Consider the following 22,430-nt stretch of genomic DNA (forward strand, 5'->3'; position numbering starts at 1 on the left):
TTTGCAGCCACTTGCAAACTGAATCAGATTTAAGGTATAATTCAATCAAAAACAGGAGGGTTTCTAATGTGGCAGTAACTTGTTTCTGAACATTTCAGAAATGCTTATATTTATCGAGGTGAAATTTTAGGGGTTAGAAACAGAGATTATGAATATCTTTAGTTTGTAGTAGCTGGGTTGGAAACTGATCCAGGGATCCACCAAATAGCTTTCACTGTGCACATGGAAACATCCAATCTATTTCAGAAACCTGACTTTTACGAATACTATGGCATGAATTTATTTTATACTGGTTGATGTATAAACCAGACTATATTATCCTAATCACCAGGATGATACCGACAACCTGAGCAGGAGTAGCTTCAGTCGAGTGATGTAACAGGAACTTGCACTGCTTGAAATGTTCATTTCATCTGATAAAATGAACATTTCAACTATGTAAAAAGATACCCTTCTCATGGACAACCCCCAACACCTCTGAACAACTTAACACCAAACCCACCAGTCAAAGCTGCCTATCTTCTTATCGCTTGTCCTGTGCAGCAGCAGTAACAGGCTGACACAGGCAAAGACATTTTTAATATTTCCTGTCATATTTTTTTTTAATTGCTGGAAAAAAAAGGTGGATGAGCCAAATCTGCAATGTGATGTTGGCATTATTAAAAAAAAGCAGGTTTTTGTTGTGAACATAACAGCCACATTTGCACAGAGCACGCAGTTATCAAAATTGGGACACTAGTAAATCAACTGTGTATGCAGGGATATGAATAACCAGATTTCTGAATTCCGTCTAAACACCAGAATGATCAAAAAACAGGAGGTCTCACTGATCTGTTTATTTATATTTTAAATGTGTTCACGGGACCTTTTTTGGTTTTTCGTAACCTTTCCAACTAAATACCAAGTGAGGATCACGAGAGGAGTATGATCAAAATCAGGATAAGCCTCATAATAAAAGCAGCCATACAGTGAAAGGATTTTCACATTATTTTACAAGTTCAAATGAGTTTTTAATTCACGGTGTTGTTATTTCTCCATCAATATCTGGATGTATACATTTACATTAAAAAAAAAAAGGCAGATCTATATTTTCCATGATCTTTTTGCTCCTCTGTGGACAGCCTGGGGCCCTGCAGCTTATATAGCATGTAGTCTGATTTGGAACAGCGCCACCGTTTAACTGTCTTTCTGCAACAATGAGCAACTTATAGTCTGGCATGCAGCTGACTCTGAGTCAGTCCGGTTCAAGGCCACTGACTGGACCTATGATGCATCTTTGAGAATTACAAAAAAAAAAAAAAAACTCCCACCAACACAAGTTGCATAAAGTGGCCCTGATCAAACAGTGACGGCACAGCGACTGTTGAATGGTGGTGCACAACATCAGATAAGCAGCAGCCAATGGGATATTCAGAGCTGGAGGCATGAAGTTTCCTGTTGACCAATTGCTTTAAAACGGAAAAGGCAGCAAGAAGAAGAGGACTCCGGTGAGCGCGGATCAACGCCCCAACATCTTCATAATCCTCCACCACACGGTGAGTTGGCTAATTTGATTTTTCATGTAATGGCTAATTTGAGGTTGATACTCGTGCAGAGCCAGCTTCCGTAGCCTCCACCACCCTCCCCTTTCTCTGTTTCTGAGCATTTTCCTGCGCACACTGCTCTTTCAGAACCCCTCCAGCGAAATGACCGAAACGGAAACCAGGAACCATCACCAGGATTCAACCGCGTCCAAGCATCAACAGAACGGAGATGCCTCGACGCCGGAGGATGTTTTTGACGACACCTATAAAGAAAAAGAAGGTCCAAAACCACAGAGGATACTGGTGTGGAGAAATATCATACTCATGACGCTGCTGCATATCGGTGCGCTTTATGGACTCATCCTCGTTCCCTCCGCGTCGCTGCAAACGCTCGTTTGGAGTAAGTATTGACGGTAAACAGAGCGACAGAAGGGCTTGACTTTCCCCCAGCCGCCACTCCCTGACTCTCCGTGCCAGAGATCAGAATGTGCTGATGTTGTGAGATCATTACAAGCTACCCCTGCTGCATGTGAACACCGTCTAGAATTGTCATGCGAGTGTGAGTGGCCTTGTAATTTTCATCTGACACATCCATGCTTGTAGTAAATAAAGACAGAAATGAATGCGCACCCAAAATGAGCTAATAACCAGGATAATATAAGAATCTGTGCCCCTCCCGTTCAGACTATCCAGGCATGACTCAAATTCCTGAACAGTCTCAACTTTGTTTCCATTCTGCCACTGCATAATTTTCCCCTCTCTTTGCAATGCTGAGCTGCATATTATTTCACAGTGGAAGACAAAGCACAATCACCATTCCCATAGATAGACCATTGTGAAACTGCGTGGCACCACAACAGAATGTTCTTTGCCAGCCAGAAGCCCCCGGTTCTCCGATCCTGTGCGCAGCCTTGTCTGGGCTACACACAGAGACACATGCATGCCGTTTTCACAACAACAACAAGTGTGATGGCCGACCTAGCAAGCTCCCACCATCCCAACTCCATACACTCTCACAGAAGAGATGCCTGGGTGTATTGGAAAGAACATGGTGTCCTAGTGACTCTGCTCTCAAGGGTGTAAGATTAATCTAAGACGTTTGTCCTTTCCACCTCGTATCTTCTTTTTTTTTCCCCCCAGCTGTAGTGTGTTTCCTCATCAGTGCTCTCGGCGTGACTGCTGGTGCACACCGATTATGGAGCCACAGATCCTATAAAGCTTCATCTCCCCTGCGAGTCTTCCTCGCTATCGCCAACTCAATGGCCTTTCAGGTAAAACTTAATTGAAGTGTTACATAGGTGCATGTATTCCTTGGCTGTTAATACCTCATCATATACTTTTTTAGGCTTAATATTTACATAGAAATATCTATATTGAGATAAGTCATGTGCATCTATTGTTTTGTTATCGCCAAATCCCTGACAGTCATCAGACGATGGCAAATGAATGTCTGCAGCACGTATGCCTGATTTAATCTTCTCTATCTTTGTGCAGAATGACATCTATGAGTGGGCGAGGGACCACCGTGTGCACCACAAATACTCTGAGACTGATGCAGACCCCCACAATGCCAAACGGGGGTTTTTCTTTGCTCACATCGGCTGGCTGCTGGTTCGTAAACATCCCGACGTCATTGAAAAGGGACGAAAACTGGAGCTGTCAGACCTGAAAGCAGATAAAGTAGTCATGCTTCAAAGACGGTGAGGAAGACACTCGTCTTACTGTTGTTTTTGTGGAGTGTCTCTCTCACAGGAATTCAAAATTGTGGATTGAACAAGTACTTGGATACACATTGGAGTAGAAAAATGCTAAAGAAACATGTGAACTTTTTGGGAAATATGCTTATTTTCCATTCTTTCCAGAGTCAGATAAGAAGATCGATACCCTCCTCTGTGGTGCCTGAGAGATCCACGGAGGTAGTTGGTTAGCTTAGCATAAGTTAATGGTCGTGATTAGAAAGAGTTAGCATACCTCAGAAGACGGCTAATGGATCAGGTTCAGGATGTTGGTTCGCCCTCCTCATCCTCTCCTTCAAAGTCGACTGTGAGTAGTAGAAGCAGTCGCTCTTGTAGTCGTCAGATGTTTTGTGTTGATAGCCAAGGTTACAATGAGGTACTCTGTCAAATCACTGCACCCAATCGGGAAAGTAGTCCCAACTCTTTCTGACACTAAAATATGAATGTGTTGGGATTTTAAATTGTCATTTTTACAGTGAATGTCTGGCCTTGAACTTGTTCTATTAAAATGCAAAGGAAGACAATTTTGGGGGGGGGGGAAAGTATTTGAGGACTTCTGAAGGAGGTATGCTAACACCATGCTAACACCACCATTTACCATTAATTGTGCTAAGCCAGCTAAGAGTCAGCTGGGCTCTGTGGGTTTCAGCTTCCTAATGGGGCACAGAGGAGAGGAGGATATTTATTTTCCTCTCTGGCTCTGGGGAGGATGAACAATTAGCATGTTTTTAAACTGCAAGCATGTTATTTTAACATCTTTGCGGTCATGGAGGAGCAATCTAAGCGTTCATGCAGCAGGGAAGTGTGAGAGTTCCCTTTCGGAAAGGTCCCACCTCCTTGTTAAGAATTTTCATATAATGATAAACAGGCAGCATGTTTGCCTGCAGAGCAACTATTTCAGTTGTCAGAATACAGAAAAGTGGCTGGTAACTCATAGCTCAAGTAAATGAAATGAAGCTCAAGATGTCAGTATGTTGATTTTGGTCATTTATGGTTAAATTATTTCGCTGGTCAGAAGGCTAACATTACATGAACTACAAAAACATGACCGATTTTTGAAAGTCAACTGCGAGGTTTTGTTTGACATCACAATCACCTGTGCAAATGAGCACAACCTAAATTAGCTTTAAGGCCTTGAGCAAGTTTATGCGTCATCTTTCCTTCTTTTATATTGGGATAATCTGAGTTGGAAAGGCATTCAGAACATTCTCATTTGTTCTTGAATGCACTATTTTCTCAGATGCAATCAGTAATCGAAGAGTAAAGGCTGCTGTTGAAGTTACTAGCAATAACTTGTCCCGCTTTTTCTTTAAAGCATACTTAACTATTGACAGCTTTACAGCACAACAGATAGGCCACTGGTTATTTCCCACTGAAAATGTAAATGTCCCCTGGAGCAAAAGACATTGTGGTTTTCGTGTCATTGCCTTGGCATCCGTGAATTTTGGGAGTGGTGCTTCTGAGCTTCTTCTTTGTTTGAGTTCATACCTCAGCCCTCTTCCTCCAGAAACCACTGGATTAAGGATGTTGTTATTGGGAAAGGTTATTTGCTTTTTATTTAATTCAAACAAGCAACATGATCAGTATTGAACTAGGGAGTTAGCCGAATGTTATTAACTACGCTCCCGTGGACGTTTACACAGACTTACAGGCTTTACTGTACATGTTCTCTCACAGTTAATTTTTCACCATAATCCTCCTCTCCTGAGCAACAATCTTGCATTGAAAAAATATTTTTGGGGGGGGAAATATCCCACGGAACGTGATGGGACATTGTTTTGAGCACATTTGGAAAACTTGTATATCTATCACAGAACAGGTTTTTTTTTTTCCTTTCTGGATGTGACAAGATCCCACACTGCTTTCTGCATCTGCCGCTCTGCCAGTAAATATACAGTGTTGCTATTGCACAGGCCAGGCTTTGTCTCTTGTGAAAGTCACTTCCTGTCTGACCTGAGCTGTTAAGCACGTTGCATTCTTGGTCACCGTGACAACAAATCTACTGATGAGGACTACTTTCTGTCCACCTAGCGTCCACAGACTGGTCATTTGTCCGCTTTTTTAGTCCACTGGAATCAGTCCCAGACTTTTACTGCTCCACCCATGAAGGACGGACAACAATTTTGCCCTGATACAGATTTTTTTTGGGTGTGATTTCAGGCACTACAAGCTCTCCGTGGTGATCTTCTGTTTCATGGTGCCCATGTGGGTGCCCTGGTACTTCTGGAACGAAACCTTGTTCGCAGGATACTTTCTCCCGGTACTCTTGAGATACACTCTTTCACTGAACGCCACATGGCTGGTCAACAGCGCCGCACATATGTGGGGCAACAGGCCGTATGATCAGACCATCAACCCGAGGGAGAACAGGCTGGTTGCTTTCAGCGCCATAGGTAAGGAAACCTCCTCTTCGTTATGCTTCATGCGTGTGTGTTGCGACCGTGTGAGAAGGGTGATATTTTCATGACTAGCTGAAAGGTGTCATGTATAGCAGGGCTCTGATTTTGTCTGGTCTCTTTAGCGAGGTGTGTGTTTTGTTTGTTTGTTTTGACACTTTAAAATTTTCAGATTTGTGTAGTTATCAAAATTTTATTGACAAGGCACAGATTTTTGTCATTAGATCAGTTCGGTGTGATCCTGCAAACATGTAGCATTTCAAAATAGCAGTAATTTCACCAGCTGCCGAAGTTTTATCTCCATTAGTGGTGCTGACGATTGAGGTATTCATATTCCACTACAAGAGCATGAAATTAAGACTTGATTAACACTCAGTTTTCTTTTTTTTTATTAAAAAAAAAAAGCCACATTTTTTTGGCTCTACTACTTTTTGCAATGTCATTGTATTTGGGAACGGGAATCAAAAAGCCAAATCATTCCAGAATCCAAGGCGGCACGGTGGTGCAGTGGTTAGCGCTGTCGCCTCGCAGCCAGAAGGGTTCGAGTCCCGGCTCGGGCATGGACCCATTCTGTGTGGAGTCTGCATGTTCTCCCTGTGCCTGCGTGGATTCTCCGACTTCTCCCACAGTCCAAAGACATCAAGAGGGGACGAGGCTGATTGATATTCTAAATTGACCGTAGGTGTGACTGTGAGAGTGAATGGTTGTCTGTCTTTATGTGTTGGCCCTGCAATGGACTGGTGACCTGTCCAGGGTGAACCCCGCCTCTCGCCCGAAAGCCGCTGGGATAGGCTCCAGCCCCTCGCGACCCTTAACAGGATAAGCAGAAGAAAATAGATGGATTCCAGAATCCAGATCGTTACCAGCATATAGAAAATTGATCAGGGATAAATCAGGGTTTGCCTGAGTAAGCAATAATGGAATATTTGGGGTATTTAAAGTGTTTTTACGACACCTACAACAGTAAAAACTTTGACATATGGGTGAGCTTCCTGTCAGTGTTACAAGCTCGTCTCTAAGCCCAGCTCCACAGACAGCTGCATGACAGAAACGGTTTCAGATGATATTCCCAAACGAAACTGTGCCAGTGAGTGGAATATATTAAGACACTCGTGTAAACACCTCAACTGAAGTTGAATTATTTAGAAAAAAATCAATAGTGGAATTGTTGCCGTCGATACAAACTCTAGTGGCGCTAAGTGGAATTCAGTTTTGTTTGTTTGCCCACTGAGTCCTTTTGTCATATTTCCAGTGTTATTGTGTGTTTTGAAGCGCACCGTTCCACTGCTAACAATCTGTTGCCTTTTCACTTCTCCTCTGTTGGATTTGGACACACACACACACACACACATAAAAAAACCCATCCTCTTGGTTATTTAACTGCGAGTACTGAAGGTGCCAATTTGAGGTTGTAGTCCATAATGCTTAATTATTGCAACAAGCAGCAAATACTGTACCAGAGTTCATCCAAACAGCTCGTAATGTTTAACTGCAAGCAGCAGTATTATGTCTGGGGAGTTTCCTGAAGCCTGCTGTGTCTAAGGACAGGAGTTTACATGCACAGCTGTGTTACCACCAAAGTCATGGTGATGATGATTAGAGGACTACTTTAGCACTCCTGATTTTTGTCCTTGTGAATGAAATCGCACCAATTGCTTCTTAATTCGTAAAAAAAAAAAATCTCCATTCCGTGTTAGCACGGCATCAAATTATCGGCCCCACACATCTGCTAGCTACCACCATTCTGATGAGTGGACAGTAGCTGCATTTATCACATGCCTGTTATCAGCCTCATCGTGGAGTGCAGCTACTGTGCCGCATGCCTGTGAACTTGTTGAACTCTCGATGAATAACACTGGCTCTTTTCTTTCTGGTTCCCAGGGGAAGGCTTCCACAACTACCACCACACGTTCCCCTTCGACTACGCCACCAGTGAGTTTGGCTGCAGGCTCAATCTCACCACCGCCTTTATAGACCTCATGTGCTTCCTGGGTTTGGCTTGGGACTGTAAGAAGGTGTCCAAGGAGATGATCGTCGCTCGTATACAGCGAACGGGCGACGGCAGTAATAAAAGTGGCTGAGTCACTGGAGCAGAGGAACGGATGGCGACGGGTGGAATCAAAACAGAACGTAGCAGCAGTGATAGCGGCGAGAGAGTAGTTGTGGAGTGGTGATTACCATGCTTCTGATTATTAAGTTAAACTTCTCTCAGAGACTAATACTGGCTTTAAAGAGTCGAGTCGTCAAGTCAGACTTTGTGTAAGCACTGCTTTTTCACCTTTAATGAAAGAGAAGAGGAGAAATTTAAGGCCGGCAGTAAGACAGGCGGTGTGTCCAAGCTGTGATGACAGAATAGTTAATCTTTATTTATTCATGTGCTATTTATTAATAGTCATTGGGAGTTTGGAGGCTTTATTGAAATTCATAATGGTGTGGTTTCTCCGCAGGTTAATTATGTCTGTTCTTGGGTTTTTTTTTTTTGTTGTTATTGGTTTTGTTTTTTTGTTTTTTGTTTTGCACAGTGCTTTGTTTCATTCCACAAGGAGTGGAAGTGAATCTTGACACGTATTAAGCGTTGTTTTGTTTTGTTTTTTTCTTGAGAAAAGGTTAATTTGTAGTACGCACACAGTCTTACTAAACCACACGTTCCAAGGATAACACAAGGTTGAACTTTCTCCTTTTTAATACATCAGTTCAGACTTTGGGATTCCTCCCATCTAACTTGTCTCCGAATGAAACACGATGTATACCTCTGGTTGTACAGCGAGGCTTTATCCGACTCCGTTATTCGACCGCTTCATGAAGACACTTCTGCACAGGCGTAGAAACTAACTTCTCTGAGTAGTTTACCCTTAAATCACTTCGGGCCTCCCTCAGAGTCAACGAGGAGGTGTAGGAGGTGCTTTACCCTCCTGTGTTGACTGATATTATTGAATCATAACCAAATGCCTTATAAGGGTAACATGTTGTACTTTTCAGTTGCACACTTAAAAAAAAAAAAAAGAAAAAAAGTACACTTTATGGAAATAAATAACTTAAATTTGCTGTGTAATCACAGTCGTCTTGTTACATTTTTGTAAGTAATACTTCTCTTCTAAAATCCCTCCTTCAGAATTTGAAAAAGAAATCCTAAGTGAGTAAGAGTGATTTAACTTTTACACAAAGCAAAGTAATACTCTAAAAATGGCATGACGTTGTAATAGTTGTCACTCTTCCTCTTTTTGCAAAACAGTTTTTTTACAGTGTTAACTTCTCAAAGTTGGAAAGCCTTAAAAAAAAAAAAAAGATGGCACATATTTTCAAAGAATGTTTTTGCCCACTATATGTACCATAAATAAACCAGATTTTCTACTTGTGTCAAAATATGTTTTTGTTGGATCTTTATTCAGTGGATACTACAGTTACTTCTGATAATAAACTACTATATAGAAGTTCAAATAAATCTACCACAAAGTTATGAATAAATGATGTGATGTGACAAAGATAGTCAACTGAAAATGAAGGAAAACATATAGCTGTCTTTATGTTGTCATTGTTGTGGACGCAATCGGTGGACATCTTGTGCTCGTTAATTGAAAGCTCTATCCTGTATCTCTACCTTTGCTGATAGACATCTGCTCTGTTTGCGCTCACCCACATCCAGCAGTGTTCTTCAACCGTAAGATGTGTCACAATGCATATTTAAAATACCTCCAGATATTGTTTGACATTCCAAGAGGACGGTTTCTCGACGGTATGGTTCAGTCTTGCTGTCTCTTCACTGCCTGAGTACCGTGGAGAGGCATCTGAACTTGACTAACAGTGTTTAATGGTTATATTTGATGTTTTCTAAAGAACAAATCCCATCTATATTATATTGTACATCATTGTGACAACTGTTTTGAAGTTTGACATATCAGGTTTACTTTCTGCAACCACTAGGTGGCGCTATGACTATGATTAGTTCTTAAATATCTTTCACCGAATTTGAGATGGATCTTGACCCTGAAGGACGATTACATCAAATGGTAAACCAAACAAACAGAAAACGTATCATATCTTAATGCCACCGGGTGGCCCTTTGACTATTCAGCCCCAAAATTTACCGGGTTCTTCCTTGGTTCACTCTGCAGAACACTCCTCCACCACGTTTGGTGGCAATCGGCCTCAGAATTTTGGCGTAATCCTGCTGACAGAGAACAAACACCAAAAACATGACCTCCTTGGCGAAGCTGATGACAGCAACAAAGTGTGGTGATGGTGTCAGTTAGCTTAGCGCAATGAATGCTAGTGGGTGATAAGTGTTAGCATACCCTCATCAACAGAAGGGTATCTCCCCCAAATATGTTGGCATGTTCCTTTAAGTAAAGGGACTGTCGGCCTACTCCTTCCTTCACTAAGTGCTGGTCATTTTTGGAAGTTCTAGTTGAAATTCTTGTGTCAAGTTTTCGAGCACGACTGGCTAAGAAAAAGTGTCCATATTTGGGTTAGCATTAACGGTTATGTGAGAAGTTTTTCTCCACTGGCTTCCTGCCAGAAAGCTCTCAGGAAGTCTGCTGATGGAGTAGACCTTTAAATAGCAGCCAAATCCAGTGTGTGGTGGCCAAATGAGTTAAACATGGGAATTTCACCCAGGTGACTCGGGTTTGAATCTCATGTGAAACTGTTTAATGATATTGTTGATAAACTGCATTTATTAATTTAGTCTACATGTGATCCTGCAACAGTTAGACCAAAAAAAAAAAGAAAAAAAAGTCCTTAACAAAGATAATAATGTCCAGCTGTGGCTGACGCGATCAGATAAATATGTTACTTCAACTACATGTGGATTATTGAAACTGTAGTGCTGATCTGGACTTCGTTATATTGAGAGGTGGGGCACCCCGTTCATGAAAAACACCTTTCAGTATAATGCACTCCATTACAGCACCATCGCCCACCATGACATCAGTAAACATAAAGTACAAAGAAGACTTGAAAAATCTTTAGCTTAAAATAGAAAAGGTCATAATTTGGATTAAAACAGAGCCTCAATCACTATTAGACACTATGCTTTGAGAAGGTTTATTGTGTGGCAGACAGAGTTTGGGGTTAAACTCCCTCGAGACAGAATTGCCTGTGCACTTGTGCCCTCTGCTGGACAAATGTTGAAACAACATACAATGAACCTGCAACCCATCTTTCCTCCGCATATTGTTGTTGCACCTGATGACAAGTTTCATAAGGTCATTTAAAAATGAAAAAAGGGAAATTTTTTGAAATACGTGCATGCATATTAGTCCATCTTATTTGAACCCTATATTCTGGGGGGGGGGGGGGGGGGACAAAACATTATCAATTTACTATGGTTTATGTTTATCACACCATGTAGCATAAAGTTAATTTTAGTAAAATATCGTGCGATACATTTTGACAAGTATCCATCCATCCATCCATCCTCTTCAGCATATCTTGTTAAGGGTTGCGGGGGGGGCTATCCCAGCAGCTTTCAGGCGAGAGGCGGGGTTCACCCTGGACAGGTCACCAGTCCATCAGGGCCAACACATAGAGACAGACAACCATTCACACTCACAGCCTCGCCTACGGTCAATTTAGAGTATCAATCAGCCTCGTCCCCTCTTGATGTCTTTGGACTGTGGGAGGAAGCTGGAGTACCAGAGAGAACCCACGCAGGCACGGGGGGGGAATGGAGACTCCACACAGAAAGATCCTGTGCCCGAGCCGGGGCTCGAACCTGCAACCTTCTTGCTGTGAGGCAACAGTGCTAAACACTGCAGTGCAGCCAAACAATTTAAAAAAAAAAAAAAAAAAACATGTAGACATTTTAGAGAAGATTCTGGTCATAAAAAAAGTTCTTAAAGGGCAAGAAAAGTCATGGAAACTTATTTGTAAAAATTTTTTAGCAACCCTGTGTGGTCCCAGCCGCAGGGCTGAGTCCGATCAAGGCGGACTGTCGGTGGTCAGAACTCTCAAATGATGTAAATCAACCGTGCAATGGATTCTGACTGTCAGGACATGTGAGGCAAGATGCGATGAAAAACTTTAGAATGACACGAAACTTGATTCTGAAGCACATATCACAGTAATAAACTGATTATGGATTACTGAGACATAAAATATAATGGTAACCAGCTGACAGCGTTAAACTTTCAAGTTTATATTAATTCTGTGCCTTTTTACCTTTGTAGATTATAGAAGGTTCCCACGTAACAGCAGAACTACAGCTCCTAGGAGTTTACGGGAAATGAACAATTTCTCTAAAGTTGTTTCCCCTTCATGTCTTATCTTTTTTTTTTTTTTTTGGGGCTGTGCAAAATATAAATTCGTTGATATTTCACCCATTGTAGCGATTATTTCCCTATTAATTGATTTGAATGAGGAAAAAAAAAAAAAAGTTCAAACGCCAAACTGTGGATCCTGCCTTTGTCTTGTCATTCTTCTTTAAAACTTAATCCAAAAACATCCCTTAAAAGTTCACCCTCCAGATCACCTCTTTCTCTAATCCTAATTTGCACACAAGAAGATTGGTAAATCCCGCATGCGACCAAAGGAAAGAGACCTGCGGGTCAGACGGGGTTATTTGGGGAATAACTCCTCATCCAGTGGAAGTAGCAGGTACAGTCTGGGTCAGCGATGCAAAGATCTGATCAATGGCTGCAGGACCCAGTTACTCTCTTTAATCAAACCACATTTATTGCGATTGAAAATGACAGGAGAGTGCAGAAGCACCAGGGAGTCCCCTAAAATGTCCCCGAAATGTCATTTGTCTAAAATCGCATGAACTCATAGAGATCATGGCAACCCGAAAATAACATCCCACATTATATCGTTAATAACACGCTGTTTACGTAGAAATAATCTGTTTTTCTATTGGCCTCATTTGAGGGGTCAATCTGAGGGATGAGGCGACACTTTCAGGGCTCTAGCCTAAGTAATAATAGTAGTTTCAGAGCGATAAACATTGATTCAATCACCTTTGTTCAACCACGAATTACTTCCTCCAGAACAAACACCGAGGGCCCAGATTTCTGTCGTCTTATCAAACAATCTCCGGCTAATCCCCGACAATCAGCACCGAGTTAGATAGTTTAAATAAACTTTTTTTTTTTTTAAAGTGGGCAGAAATTCAAGGGATCAGTGTTACACTTTTCCTACAGGATTAAGCGAATCTTCCTGCTCTGTGAATGGAGGCAGGGACCCGGCGTTGGCCGGCCCTGAAGGCCCAGGGTGCCCTTTTGATCATCGCAGCCTCCTCTCCCTGCAATACCTCTGATTGGTCAAGAGGATCCGAAGAGGGAAAATCTTTAATTAAGCAGATAATCTCTTGTTGAGGACGAGAACGGCTCCATTTCAGAGCCCCCTCCTCCTTCTGGAGTCTCGGACGGCCCGGGAGCTCTGTTTCCTCTCCACCGCTCGACTGTGTGCAGGCTTCGGACGGGCTCGGAGGCGCCGTCACCCTCTCACCTGTCAGGATGTTCATGCATTTGGAGGTCTTCTACTATATTTTCATCCTCCTTGCCCACATGAGGTCCTGCTGCTGTTGGTAAGAGGGATTTCCAACGATATACATCATTTTTGTTGCATGTTAACATGAACATTTTGTAAGAAAAAAAAAGTGTCCTTGTGGATTTTTCTTTCATAAATGTATTTAATAGCATGTAAAATCACCTCATTTAACAATTTCTTTGAAAACGACTAATTAGCTGCGTCTTCTTTCTTAAGCATCACCACTCTTTCATCGCTTTTGCAAGTTTCAACCAAGTAGATCATTATTACTTGAGACATGATCAACTCACGGGCTTTCCCTTAGTGTAAGAGAATATTAAGATCTGACGTAAACCCCTCAAAATTAGCTGCTCTTTCCCCGGATGTATTTATTAGCCATTCATATACTGTCACTGCTGCAGACTTGATGAAGTAATTCCTTTATGACTTGCTCATTTTTACAGTTGCTGACTGGATGAAAGTTACAAATTTACGAGCATCTGCAAATTCGTTCATTTAAATCTGCACCTCAGAGGATTTCCACAATTATGCAAAAATAAATTTGTACTTTCCAGTGGCTTATGACTGACTTATTAATTATGTATTATACCGTTATGTTAATATCCTTGTACGAACGACAACATTTGATTTGTTTGTTTTTTTTTGGTCACAACAATAAAAATGCAATGAGGTGAAATGGATGTGAAAGTGAGGTTAGAAACTCATCAGTGGTTTATATTGGAACCTCCCCATTTTGAGTCATATAAAAGGGGAAAAGAACCATACCACATTAATTAAAAGACAGAGAATATTATGCTTAGATTAGAAAAAAAAAACTTATTCAGGGCAAGAAAGTAAAATTTCCCCCAAAACTCTTCCTATTTTAGAACTTTTCAATTCTATTTCAATCCCCCCCCCCCCCCCCCCTATTTTTGTCAAAATCTTGATCACGTTTCCGCTGCGTGACTCCCAGTGTGCGTCATTTCTTCCATTTCTAAACAACTTTTCACAAACTCAGGCGTATCGGTTCGGTTGCCTGCCGGTGTCAGGGTTTAACATGTTACCAAGTGCACTAATGAGAGATGGTAGCTGAGGAATTTGTTATGGACACTGAGCTTCCTTGAGTGAATAAGCTGTCTCCTTTTCCAGGTCAGTGAATAATTTCTTGATGACTGGACCCAAGGTAAGCCAACGTTCTTTTGATCTTTTCCTCCCTGTCCTTTTTTCAAAAGAGAGTGAGAGATAAAGTGTGTGTGTGTGTGTGTGTGTGTGTGTGTGTGTGTGTGTGTGTGTGTGTGTTTTAATTCAATCCAAACTTCTTGTGATGTGTGGACTAGCCCTGGTACCTGTCAACATGCAGCAACAGCATTAATCAGTATTATTAGTCCGTCATGATTTTCTGTCCCCCTCTGTACTTGACCTTATTCAGACGCTCTGTTTATCCACGGGTGAATGTGTTAAGAGGCAGGAGAGGCGAGGGCAGGCAGCGCTCTAGTGGGTGGTCATCATTAGTGAGCCCTGTGAAAACGGTGGCACTCCATCCACACCAAAGACTGCTTGAGACATATTAGTCATATTATCATTCACAGCCTGAACAAGCATCACAGCAGCGGGCGGAAAAAACCCAAGGATGGAGCGTAAAAGAGCTCATCGTGGTCACTAGATTTGAGAAAAAAATAAATAAAAAGAACTCAGTTTGTGTCATTGTCAGTAAACGAATGCCGTGGTAATATGAGACACCCTGAAATGTTCACAGAACGTTTCCACAACGTTACAAAAAAACACTGGCGTTCCAATTCCATTCCGGTAAGAAAATTAGACACGACATGAATGTTTCAAACAGACGATTCAGCTCTCGATTCAGTTTAGAATCAGTATTCAGTTCAGTGTAACATGTACATTCATATTTTTGTTCGACTTTTGTTCTCCCTTCCAAAGAGCAACTCTGTCACGGTTCTTTTTTTGAACTTCTAGAAACCTTCTCTTCAAAATATGAGGTGTCTGCACATTTTTATTGCATAGTCCTCGTCCGTGCTTCTGCAGGCGTACCTGATCTATTCTAGCAGCGTAGCAGCAGGAGCTCAGAGTGGCATCGAGGAGTGCAAATACCAGTTCGCATGGGACCGCTGGAACTGCCCCGAGAGAGCTCTGCAGCTGTCCACGCACAGCAGCCTACGTAGCGGTGAGTCCCAGTGTAGGGCCCTTAAAATCTACCTGGAAGGGAAAATACCACTCAATAAATGTTCTTCTTGGTAACTGTTAGCTTCCCCACCTTTAGTGAAATCTTTATCAGTAACAACGGTCTCTAGATCCAAAGCAAACACACACTAATCCACTTTGCAGTGTCCATTCCAGTCGCTGCGTCTGTTTGCATCTTGTGAAAGTAGTGCAAGTTGTTCGGCTCAGTTTCATTCACACGGCAGCGATGAATACCTGCACTCCTCGTCCCAATATTGACGTGCACAACTTAAATTCTTCAAGAGACAATGTCATATATAATGTACAATTGTCCGTGTGATGAGCAAACATCCTAAAAGAGCCTCTCTGTCGACAGCAAACCGCGAGACGGCGTTCGTCCACGCCATCAGCTCTGCGGGGGTCATGTACACGTTAACCAGGAACTGCAGTCTTGGAGATTTTGACAACTGTGGCTGTGACGATAGCAGGAACGGACAACGAGGTGAGACAAAGACATAAAGCAAAACCAAGTGTTTAATATCTTCAAATATGACAAAAAAGTTCTTTTCCTTCTGCCCAGGTGGACATGGATGGCTCTGGGGAGGCTGCAGTGACAACGTTGGCTTCGGCGAAGCCATCGCTAAACAGTTTGTGGACGCACTGGAGACTGGTCAGGACGCACGGGCAGCCATGAATCTCCACAATAACGAAGCCGGGCGCAAGGTAGACGTTAAGATGCTCTGATTGTATTGCAGTACCTTTCTTTCACACTCCTTGTTTTTCTTGGCTTTGAAAAATACAGTATTTATCTGTATCAGAGAAGAGGCCACATATTTTGGAAATCTCTCCTTGGCCCTCCAACTGATTTACCAAGTGTAAAGCACCTTTTGAATCATTTCCCCCTGCTCAGAATTACGCTGAGTGTGCCACCCAAGCATCCCTTTCACGTCGCTATAAGTGAGGTGCCACTCGTCCCCAATAATAACAACAGTGTGTTCGGTGTACCAGAAGGGCCTATTTACCAGTGCTGAATGCCCCTTATGACAATACCTCAACTCAAGAATCTGAGGATCACTGGTGCAAGCTTAATTAGAGATCCAGGGGAGCCAGACATTGCGAAGCACTGTGCATTATGCTGCTTTTTTTTTTTTTTAAATAAGTGTTTAGTTTTATTCTTGCAATAAGGATCCCACATTTATGTTGGTCTTTGTTTGGCCTTGAGGGAGCCTGAAGGGACCACAGGCGTGCAGCTGAAGTGCTCTTTGTTTATGGTGCCTTTGCTCCCCCCTGTTGGGCCCTAGGATCCCCACGGCACCTGGAGCATCATTGTAACAGAAAAAAATGGGGATAGAAAGAGAGAAAAACTCCTTTTTTATTTCTCCACTCAATGGGACTCTCCATTGGGTCTTCTCACACTAGAAAACATGATGATAATGAACATGCTAAATAAATACTCCTATTTCTTCTCTGGGGACAATGAAGCTCGATGTGAAACTTTGATTCAGCTTCATCTCAACAGAGAGTTCATCCTCTCCTCACAAACGCCCCCCTTTCAACTGACAGGTGTTGTGTGTCGGCTAAAGTCAGGCAACATTGAGGGCAACAAAAAAACTCAAGCAAAGGACTTGAAAGCTATTTTTCTTTCACTGTATTCATCCTTTTCTTTTACGTAACTGGAAATTCTTGACAGTATAATCAGTTAATTTGGCAACACATCAATCAAGAGACTATAGAGTAGTGTAGGAATGAGCCCCGGAAATAAATTGGCGTTTTTTTGTTTTTTTTTAAATGTCTGATTCCATCTCGTCAAGGTCAATGGGATTTCGGTTAAATGCATACAATATAATCAGTGGTTCACATTGGCTTAAAATATTTAACAGCTGGTTCTATGGCATAAAATATGTCAGTAAATACCACACTAGTGAATTCCTTAGAATTTATGTCTTACAAATGCAGGTAATTAAAAAGTAACTTAATGAGAATACAGAGGTTGTCATGGATATAAAAGCTCATCCCACCAAACACAGAAGACTCTTGAAGTCCGTGGAGCACTTCGTTCGTAGCCTGCCGCTAGCTTTATACCTCTGAGTGAATCATAAAAAGGTGTTCATTTCTGAAGATGATCTTGTTGAACAAAAACCTGTTAAGTTTCATAATTTTTTTTGTTCACCTGTGATGATCTAAAATCCAATGTAAAAGTCCCACTGGCTTTAGGTCAAGGGGACCCGCGAGGATGCTAAACTTGCAGCTTAGCCTATAAGTACACCTCCTCCTTGCTGCACCCTGGAAACGTCAGTGTCAGGTTTTGCGGAGGAGACAGATAGACCCAAACGCAGACAACCTAGCAGGCAAACATGACTTGAAGGAATTGTATTTAATGGTAAATGAAAGCTAAGACTAACAAAACCAAACTCAACTACAAAACACTAGAAACCTTTCGGAAAATAGAAAGATGAACCAGGATGAGCAGCAACGACGTGACGAGACTAAAAAAAGACAAAAGGTGATTGAAGAAAAGTGGACACTGCTAATGACACAGCAAGAGCCAGGTGTGGAGATGATGAGGGCAGGGAAGGATCTGATGGGGTAAAAGGCACCTGTGGTGGACAAGGACTAACGAACAGACAAGACACAGGTGAGCCACCGGAGAGAAGGCATGAAAGAGACAAAAACGGGAAGGGTAAAGCACACAAAGACACAGCGGGGAAATGAATACAAAATGAAACAGAAAATGACTGACATAGGGTGCAAACAAAAATAAGGCATCAGAACCAACTTAAACGAACAAACGAGTCCACACGGATACAAACTAAAGTGCATTATTCACAAATGAGACCGTGACAATTAGATTTGTAAACACTGTATGCATGGATGTGTGGTTTTTGTCTTTGAGTCAATCTTTTATGAGCAAAGTTGGATCCAAAGCAAACTCTTTTTTTTTTTTTTTTATAAAGTTTTTAATTCCTGTTCTATCTCTGCTCTAGGCTGTGAAGGGGACCATGCAGAGGACATGCAAATGTCACGGGGTATCAGGGAGCTGCACCACACAGACCTGCTGGCTGCAGTTGCCAGAGTTCCGGGAGGTGGGCAACTACCTGAAGGAAAAGTACCACAGAGCTCTGAAGGTGGATCTCCTCCGTGGAGCCGGAAACAGCGCCGCCAGTCGAGGAGCCATCGCTGAGACGTTTAATTCAATCTCCCGTAAGGAGCTCGTCCATCTTGAGGACTCGCCTGATTACTGCTTAGAAAATCGCACACTGGGCTTGCCGGGCACAGAAGGCCGCGAGTGCCTCAAGAAGGGCAAGAACTTGAGTAAATGGGAGAAACGGAGCTGTAAGAGGCTCTGCGGGGAGTGTGGGCTGGCCGTGGAGGAGCGCAAAGCTGAGATGGTGTCTAGCTGTAACTGTAAATTCCACTGGTGCTGCGCCGTCAAGTGTGAACAGTGCAGAAAGACAGTGACCAAGTACTTCTGTGTAAAGAAAGGCGGTCAGAGGGGAAGGAACGAGAGCGCTGGCAGTCACCGGAAGAACCTCAGACTGAGGAAGAAGCACTGAGCAGCTTATTCATTTCAGCGTTTTTGTACCACTTTTTGGTATAAATGTATTTAAAATATATTTTTGTACTTTCTTTTCTGCAACAAAGTCACCATTATGAGAATATTTGCTTGATTTCAATACTCTCCACAACACGATTTATTTATTTTCATACAAATACAAAAACCTTTATGAAAATATTAAACATAATGAGGTTTGAACTATGGCAAAATTCACAAACGAATATTTTTTTCAAAAACCGTTCAAACAATATGCCAAATTTGTGAAATATGCTTATTGCCCATCCTCTTCAGAGCCGCACAAGACAGATATCCCTCTCTCCTGACTCTTGACAGAGGTATGCTAACACTTCAAATCCACTCTTTGTGCTAAGCTACCTAGCTTTTCTCTGTGGATCTCAGTAATATAGCGCAGAGGAGAGAAAGGAATCTATCTTCATGCCTGGTTCAGGGGAGTATTGACAATATTTAAAGTTGGTGTTTTCTTTTAAATGAATTATCCCACCATTTGTGTATACATACGTCAGCTATCACTGCAAAGCTTGGGATTTATTTTAAAACGTCACATTTTTACATTTTAGGGCACATCCCATCTTTTGGTTTGCCCTGAACTTTGCTGCCCTTGTGATGTATTTAATTGTAAATAAAGTGAAGCACTTTGTACTGTACATTGTTAATTTATTGCACAGCATGTCCTAGGTTTGTTTCATTGTTAGTCTTCTTTGTGGTTTGTTTTCTTTCAAAATGTAAAGAATAATAAATCACGGTAATATTATTCCATCTCCACATATTCTTTGTGACAGTGATACTTTTGAAGCAAACACGGCTTTGCTCTTCACATTGTTCACCCCGGGGTTAGGATACTCTGAGGGCAATAGAGAGCGTACTCTTCCTTCCATCACGTCTTTCTCAATTTCGCCTCAACAAATACCTCCCGTTCTCTCCCTCATCATGGTAATCCTCAAAGAGCCCCCTAACTCCCAAGTTTCTTTACTGTTTAATACTAGTTTAATTAACTTTGTCCAGACAGAGTAGGGCCTGGGGGTGGAGGGCATGAGGCAAGTTGCCCTTAAAAATCATCCCGCCTCTAATTTTGTATGCTAATCTCCTTTTTCACGCCGCACCTACTTAGGAGTGGGGGAAAGAAATGTTGGGAAAACTTTGGGTTGCCTGTGCAAGGCTTCCTGCGGCTGTTTTATTTCTGGGCCCACCTATTTGGATCCTTTCACTCCTCTAGGGCCTTCCTTTGCTCGATTTAACAATGAATGCAGAGCTAATCAGCTCTCTCGGAAATGCACCACTGTCGAGGAAAGTAATCCCTTCTTCTCCGCTCTCAATGGACTGTCGCCTTCTAAAGGACTTTGGGAAAAGGCTTTGCACAGATTCACACTGTTCGCTCAAAAGAAGTTAGTTCAAGTATTGTGCCCAAACAAGTGGGTTTTATAAACACATGCTTGCCAGGATACTCACCCCACCTGCAAGTAAGAAGTGCCAGGCCCAGGCAGACTAGCACATGGCAGCCGAAACCCAAACCCTTCAGATGAGATGGGACATGAAAGAGGAGATTAGAGGGCCCATTGAGAAGGGGCGTTCATTTCTGCACCTTCCTCCTTTTACTCAATAAAGTGTCAAGGAAACACCTTGTTGACATCTTATTTAACAAATAATGATCATAATCAAAACTCCTCCCTCCTCTGATGACCCCTGCAGGCTGGCTGGATTGCTCGGCCTGGCATGCGGTGAAGTCCTCTCACCAACAAGAGAAGCAGTATACCAAGCTATTGGCCTGCAGCTTCTTTGGAAGTTTGATGGGAGTACACATGAAGAACATAACGCTGAATTATACTGTAGTTAGAACGTCATGCATAGAAAAACGTGTGACAACGTTTTGGGAAATCCACTTCTTATCTATTATATCCTTAACATGAAGATAGCCGCCCTTTTTTCCTCTGTGCTACATTAGGTAGCTGAGACCCACTGAGACCAGCTGGCAGCTAGTTAGCTAAGCCCAACGAATGGTAGTGGATGGGAAGTGCTAGCATACCTCTGACGAACTTCATCATACATGTCCGGTACAGGATATTGGCTTGTCTTCTTCATGCTCTCTTCCAAATTTGGCAATGATTACTGGCAGCAGTTGCTCTTCTAGTCTTCAGCAGACATGAGGCGTTACTGGTCGAGGTAACAATGAGGTGCTGCGTCAAATCACTTCGCCCTGTCAGGAAAGTTGTCCTGACTATGAATCTGACTAAAATTGTCATCATTTTAAAAAATTTTAATAAAGTTAAGCACCACCCTAGTTCTTTAAATGCAGACAATGACAATTTTGGAGAAAAGTGTATCTGATGCATTTTGACAGATGTATGTTGCCTCCTACCCTCTATCCATCATTGTGCTATGCTAACTGCTAACTAGCAGTCAGCTGGTCTTTGTGGCGCTAAGCTCCCTGAGGCTGCACAGAGAAGAGAAGGATATCTATCATCTTGTCTGGCTCTGGAGAGGATGTACAATATGAGTTTTTCAGCTCCATTCAGATCAGTGCAACAGTAGCAGAGATGATAGACACAATGTTGCTCGAAGAGGTCGTATGGAAAACATCAGGGGCTACATTGAGGCACGCAAAGAGATCTGAGCTTCAAAAAGAAAAGTGTGCCCTCTTGTTCATAACATGTAATCCTACAATTAGTTAGTCATGAATCACAAGGTTGTATTTTCTCTGTCAGTTTCATTCAAGTTCAAACAAACAAAACAACCCACAAGGCAGATAAATGGAACAAAACACACTCTGACCGTGTGTGATATGGCACACATTATGTTGATCATGACTCAGATACACACAACCATTTCCCCCACCCAGAGAGTGACACGACCTCCGACCGTGGGGTCTGGGACTTCCATCTCCCAGGCCCGTACTGCCATGTTCAATTTGTAGTAACACATGAGCTGGAGGTGGCGGAGAGAGAGACGACAGCACAGAGGAAGCACGGGGCCTCGAGCAGATGCTTTCTCACACAGCTTGAATGATCAGATGGGTAATTGTCATTAAAGCGGTATCAGAAAAAGTCAAATGCTTTTGTGTCCATTAAACACTGTCTTACTTTCAGAAAATATAATATAAACGCACAAAAGGTGGGGGATCTTTGTAAGTGATAATGCAATCAGTAAGAATGGAAAAAACTACTTATAATGCTTCAGAGAATCCCTGACTAATAGGATTTAAGGCTTAGGGGTTCTGGACCTACAACACCTTGAGGGGCGAGGGTCAATATGAATGTGAGAGAAAGCCAACACAGATGAGAACAGATGAGTGGGATGAGGAATCTACATTTAGATCCTACATCCTACCTGTTTGACCATCCATCCATGAGCTCTAAGAATACAAATTCCTGCAGTCAAAAAGAGCAGCAGTCAAGCTGTTGCAGAGGAGACGGCTGCATATGTTTGTTGCTATCAGCAGGATTGAGACACAAGCCTCTTGGTGCTCACTGGGGTGGCCGTGGGTGTCTGTAAAGAATGGGGAGGAGAGAGGAGCATCAGGGGGATCAGCTCAGCTCATCTCACTGATCTGCACAGGAAACAC

The 22,430-nt window shown here is 42.4% G+C and overlaps 2 protein-coding genes across 2 annotated transcripts; both read left to right on the forward strand.

The window, feature by feature from the left end:
• Positions 1-1,333: 1,333 nt before the first annotated feature.
• scdb (stearoyl-CoA desaturase b) lies at positions 1,334-9,031 on the forward strand. Its single transcript, XM_086179944.1, has 6 exons — positions 1,334-1,535; positions 1,671-1,923; positions 2,664-2,794; positions 3,018-3,223; positions 5,420-5,652; positions 7,537-9,031. The coding sequence occupies exons 2-6, from the start codon at positions 1,686-1,688 to the stop codon at positions 7,734-7,736; spliced, it is 1,008 nt and encodes a 335-aa protein (XP_086036070.1). The 5' UTR covers positions 1,334-1,535; positions 1,671-1,685; the 3' UTR covers positions 7,737-9,031.
• A 3,690-nt stretch (positions 9,032-12,721) lies between these two features.
• On the forward strand, positions 12,722-19,625 carry wnt8b (wingless-type MMTV integration site family, member 8b). Its single transcript, XM_086179943.1, has 6 exons — positions 12,722-13,177; positions 14,269-14,302; positions 15,163-15,301; positions 15,674-15,799; positions 15,878-16,020; positions 18,282-19,625. The coding sequence occupies exons 1-6, from the start codon at positions 13,107-13,109 to the stop codon at positions 18,849-18,851; spliced, it is 1,083 nt and encodes a 360-aa protein (XP_086036069.1). The 5' UTR covers positions 12,722-13,106; the 3' UTR covers positions 18,852-19,625.
• The last annotated feature ends 2,805 nt before the right edge of the window (positions 19,626-22,430 follow it).

The sequence above is a fragment of the Aulostomus chinensis genome, chromosome 16 (genome assembly GCF_037954235.1).
Source record: "Aulostomus chinensis isolate RoL2024-O1b breed Wild chromosome 16, RoL_Achi_v1.0, whole genome shotgun sequence".
Lineage (NCBI taxonomy): Eukaryota > Metazoa > Chordata > Actinopteri > Syngnathiformes > Aulostomidae > Aulostomus > Aulostomus chinensis.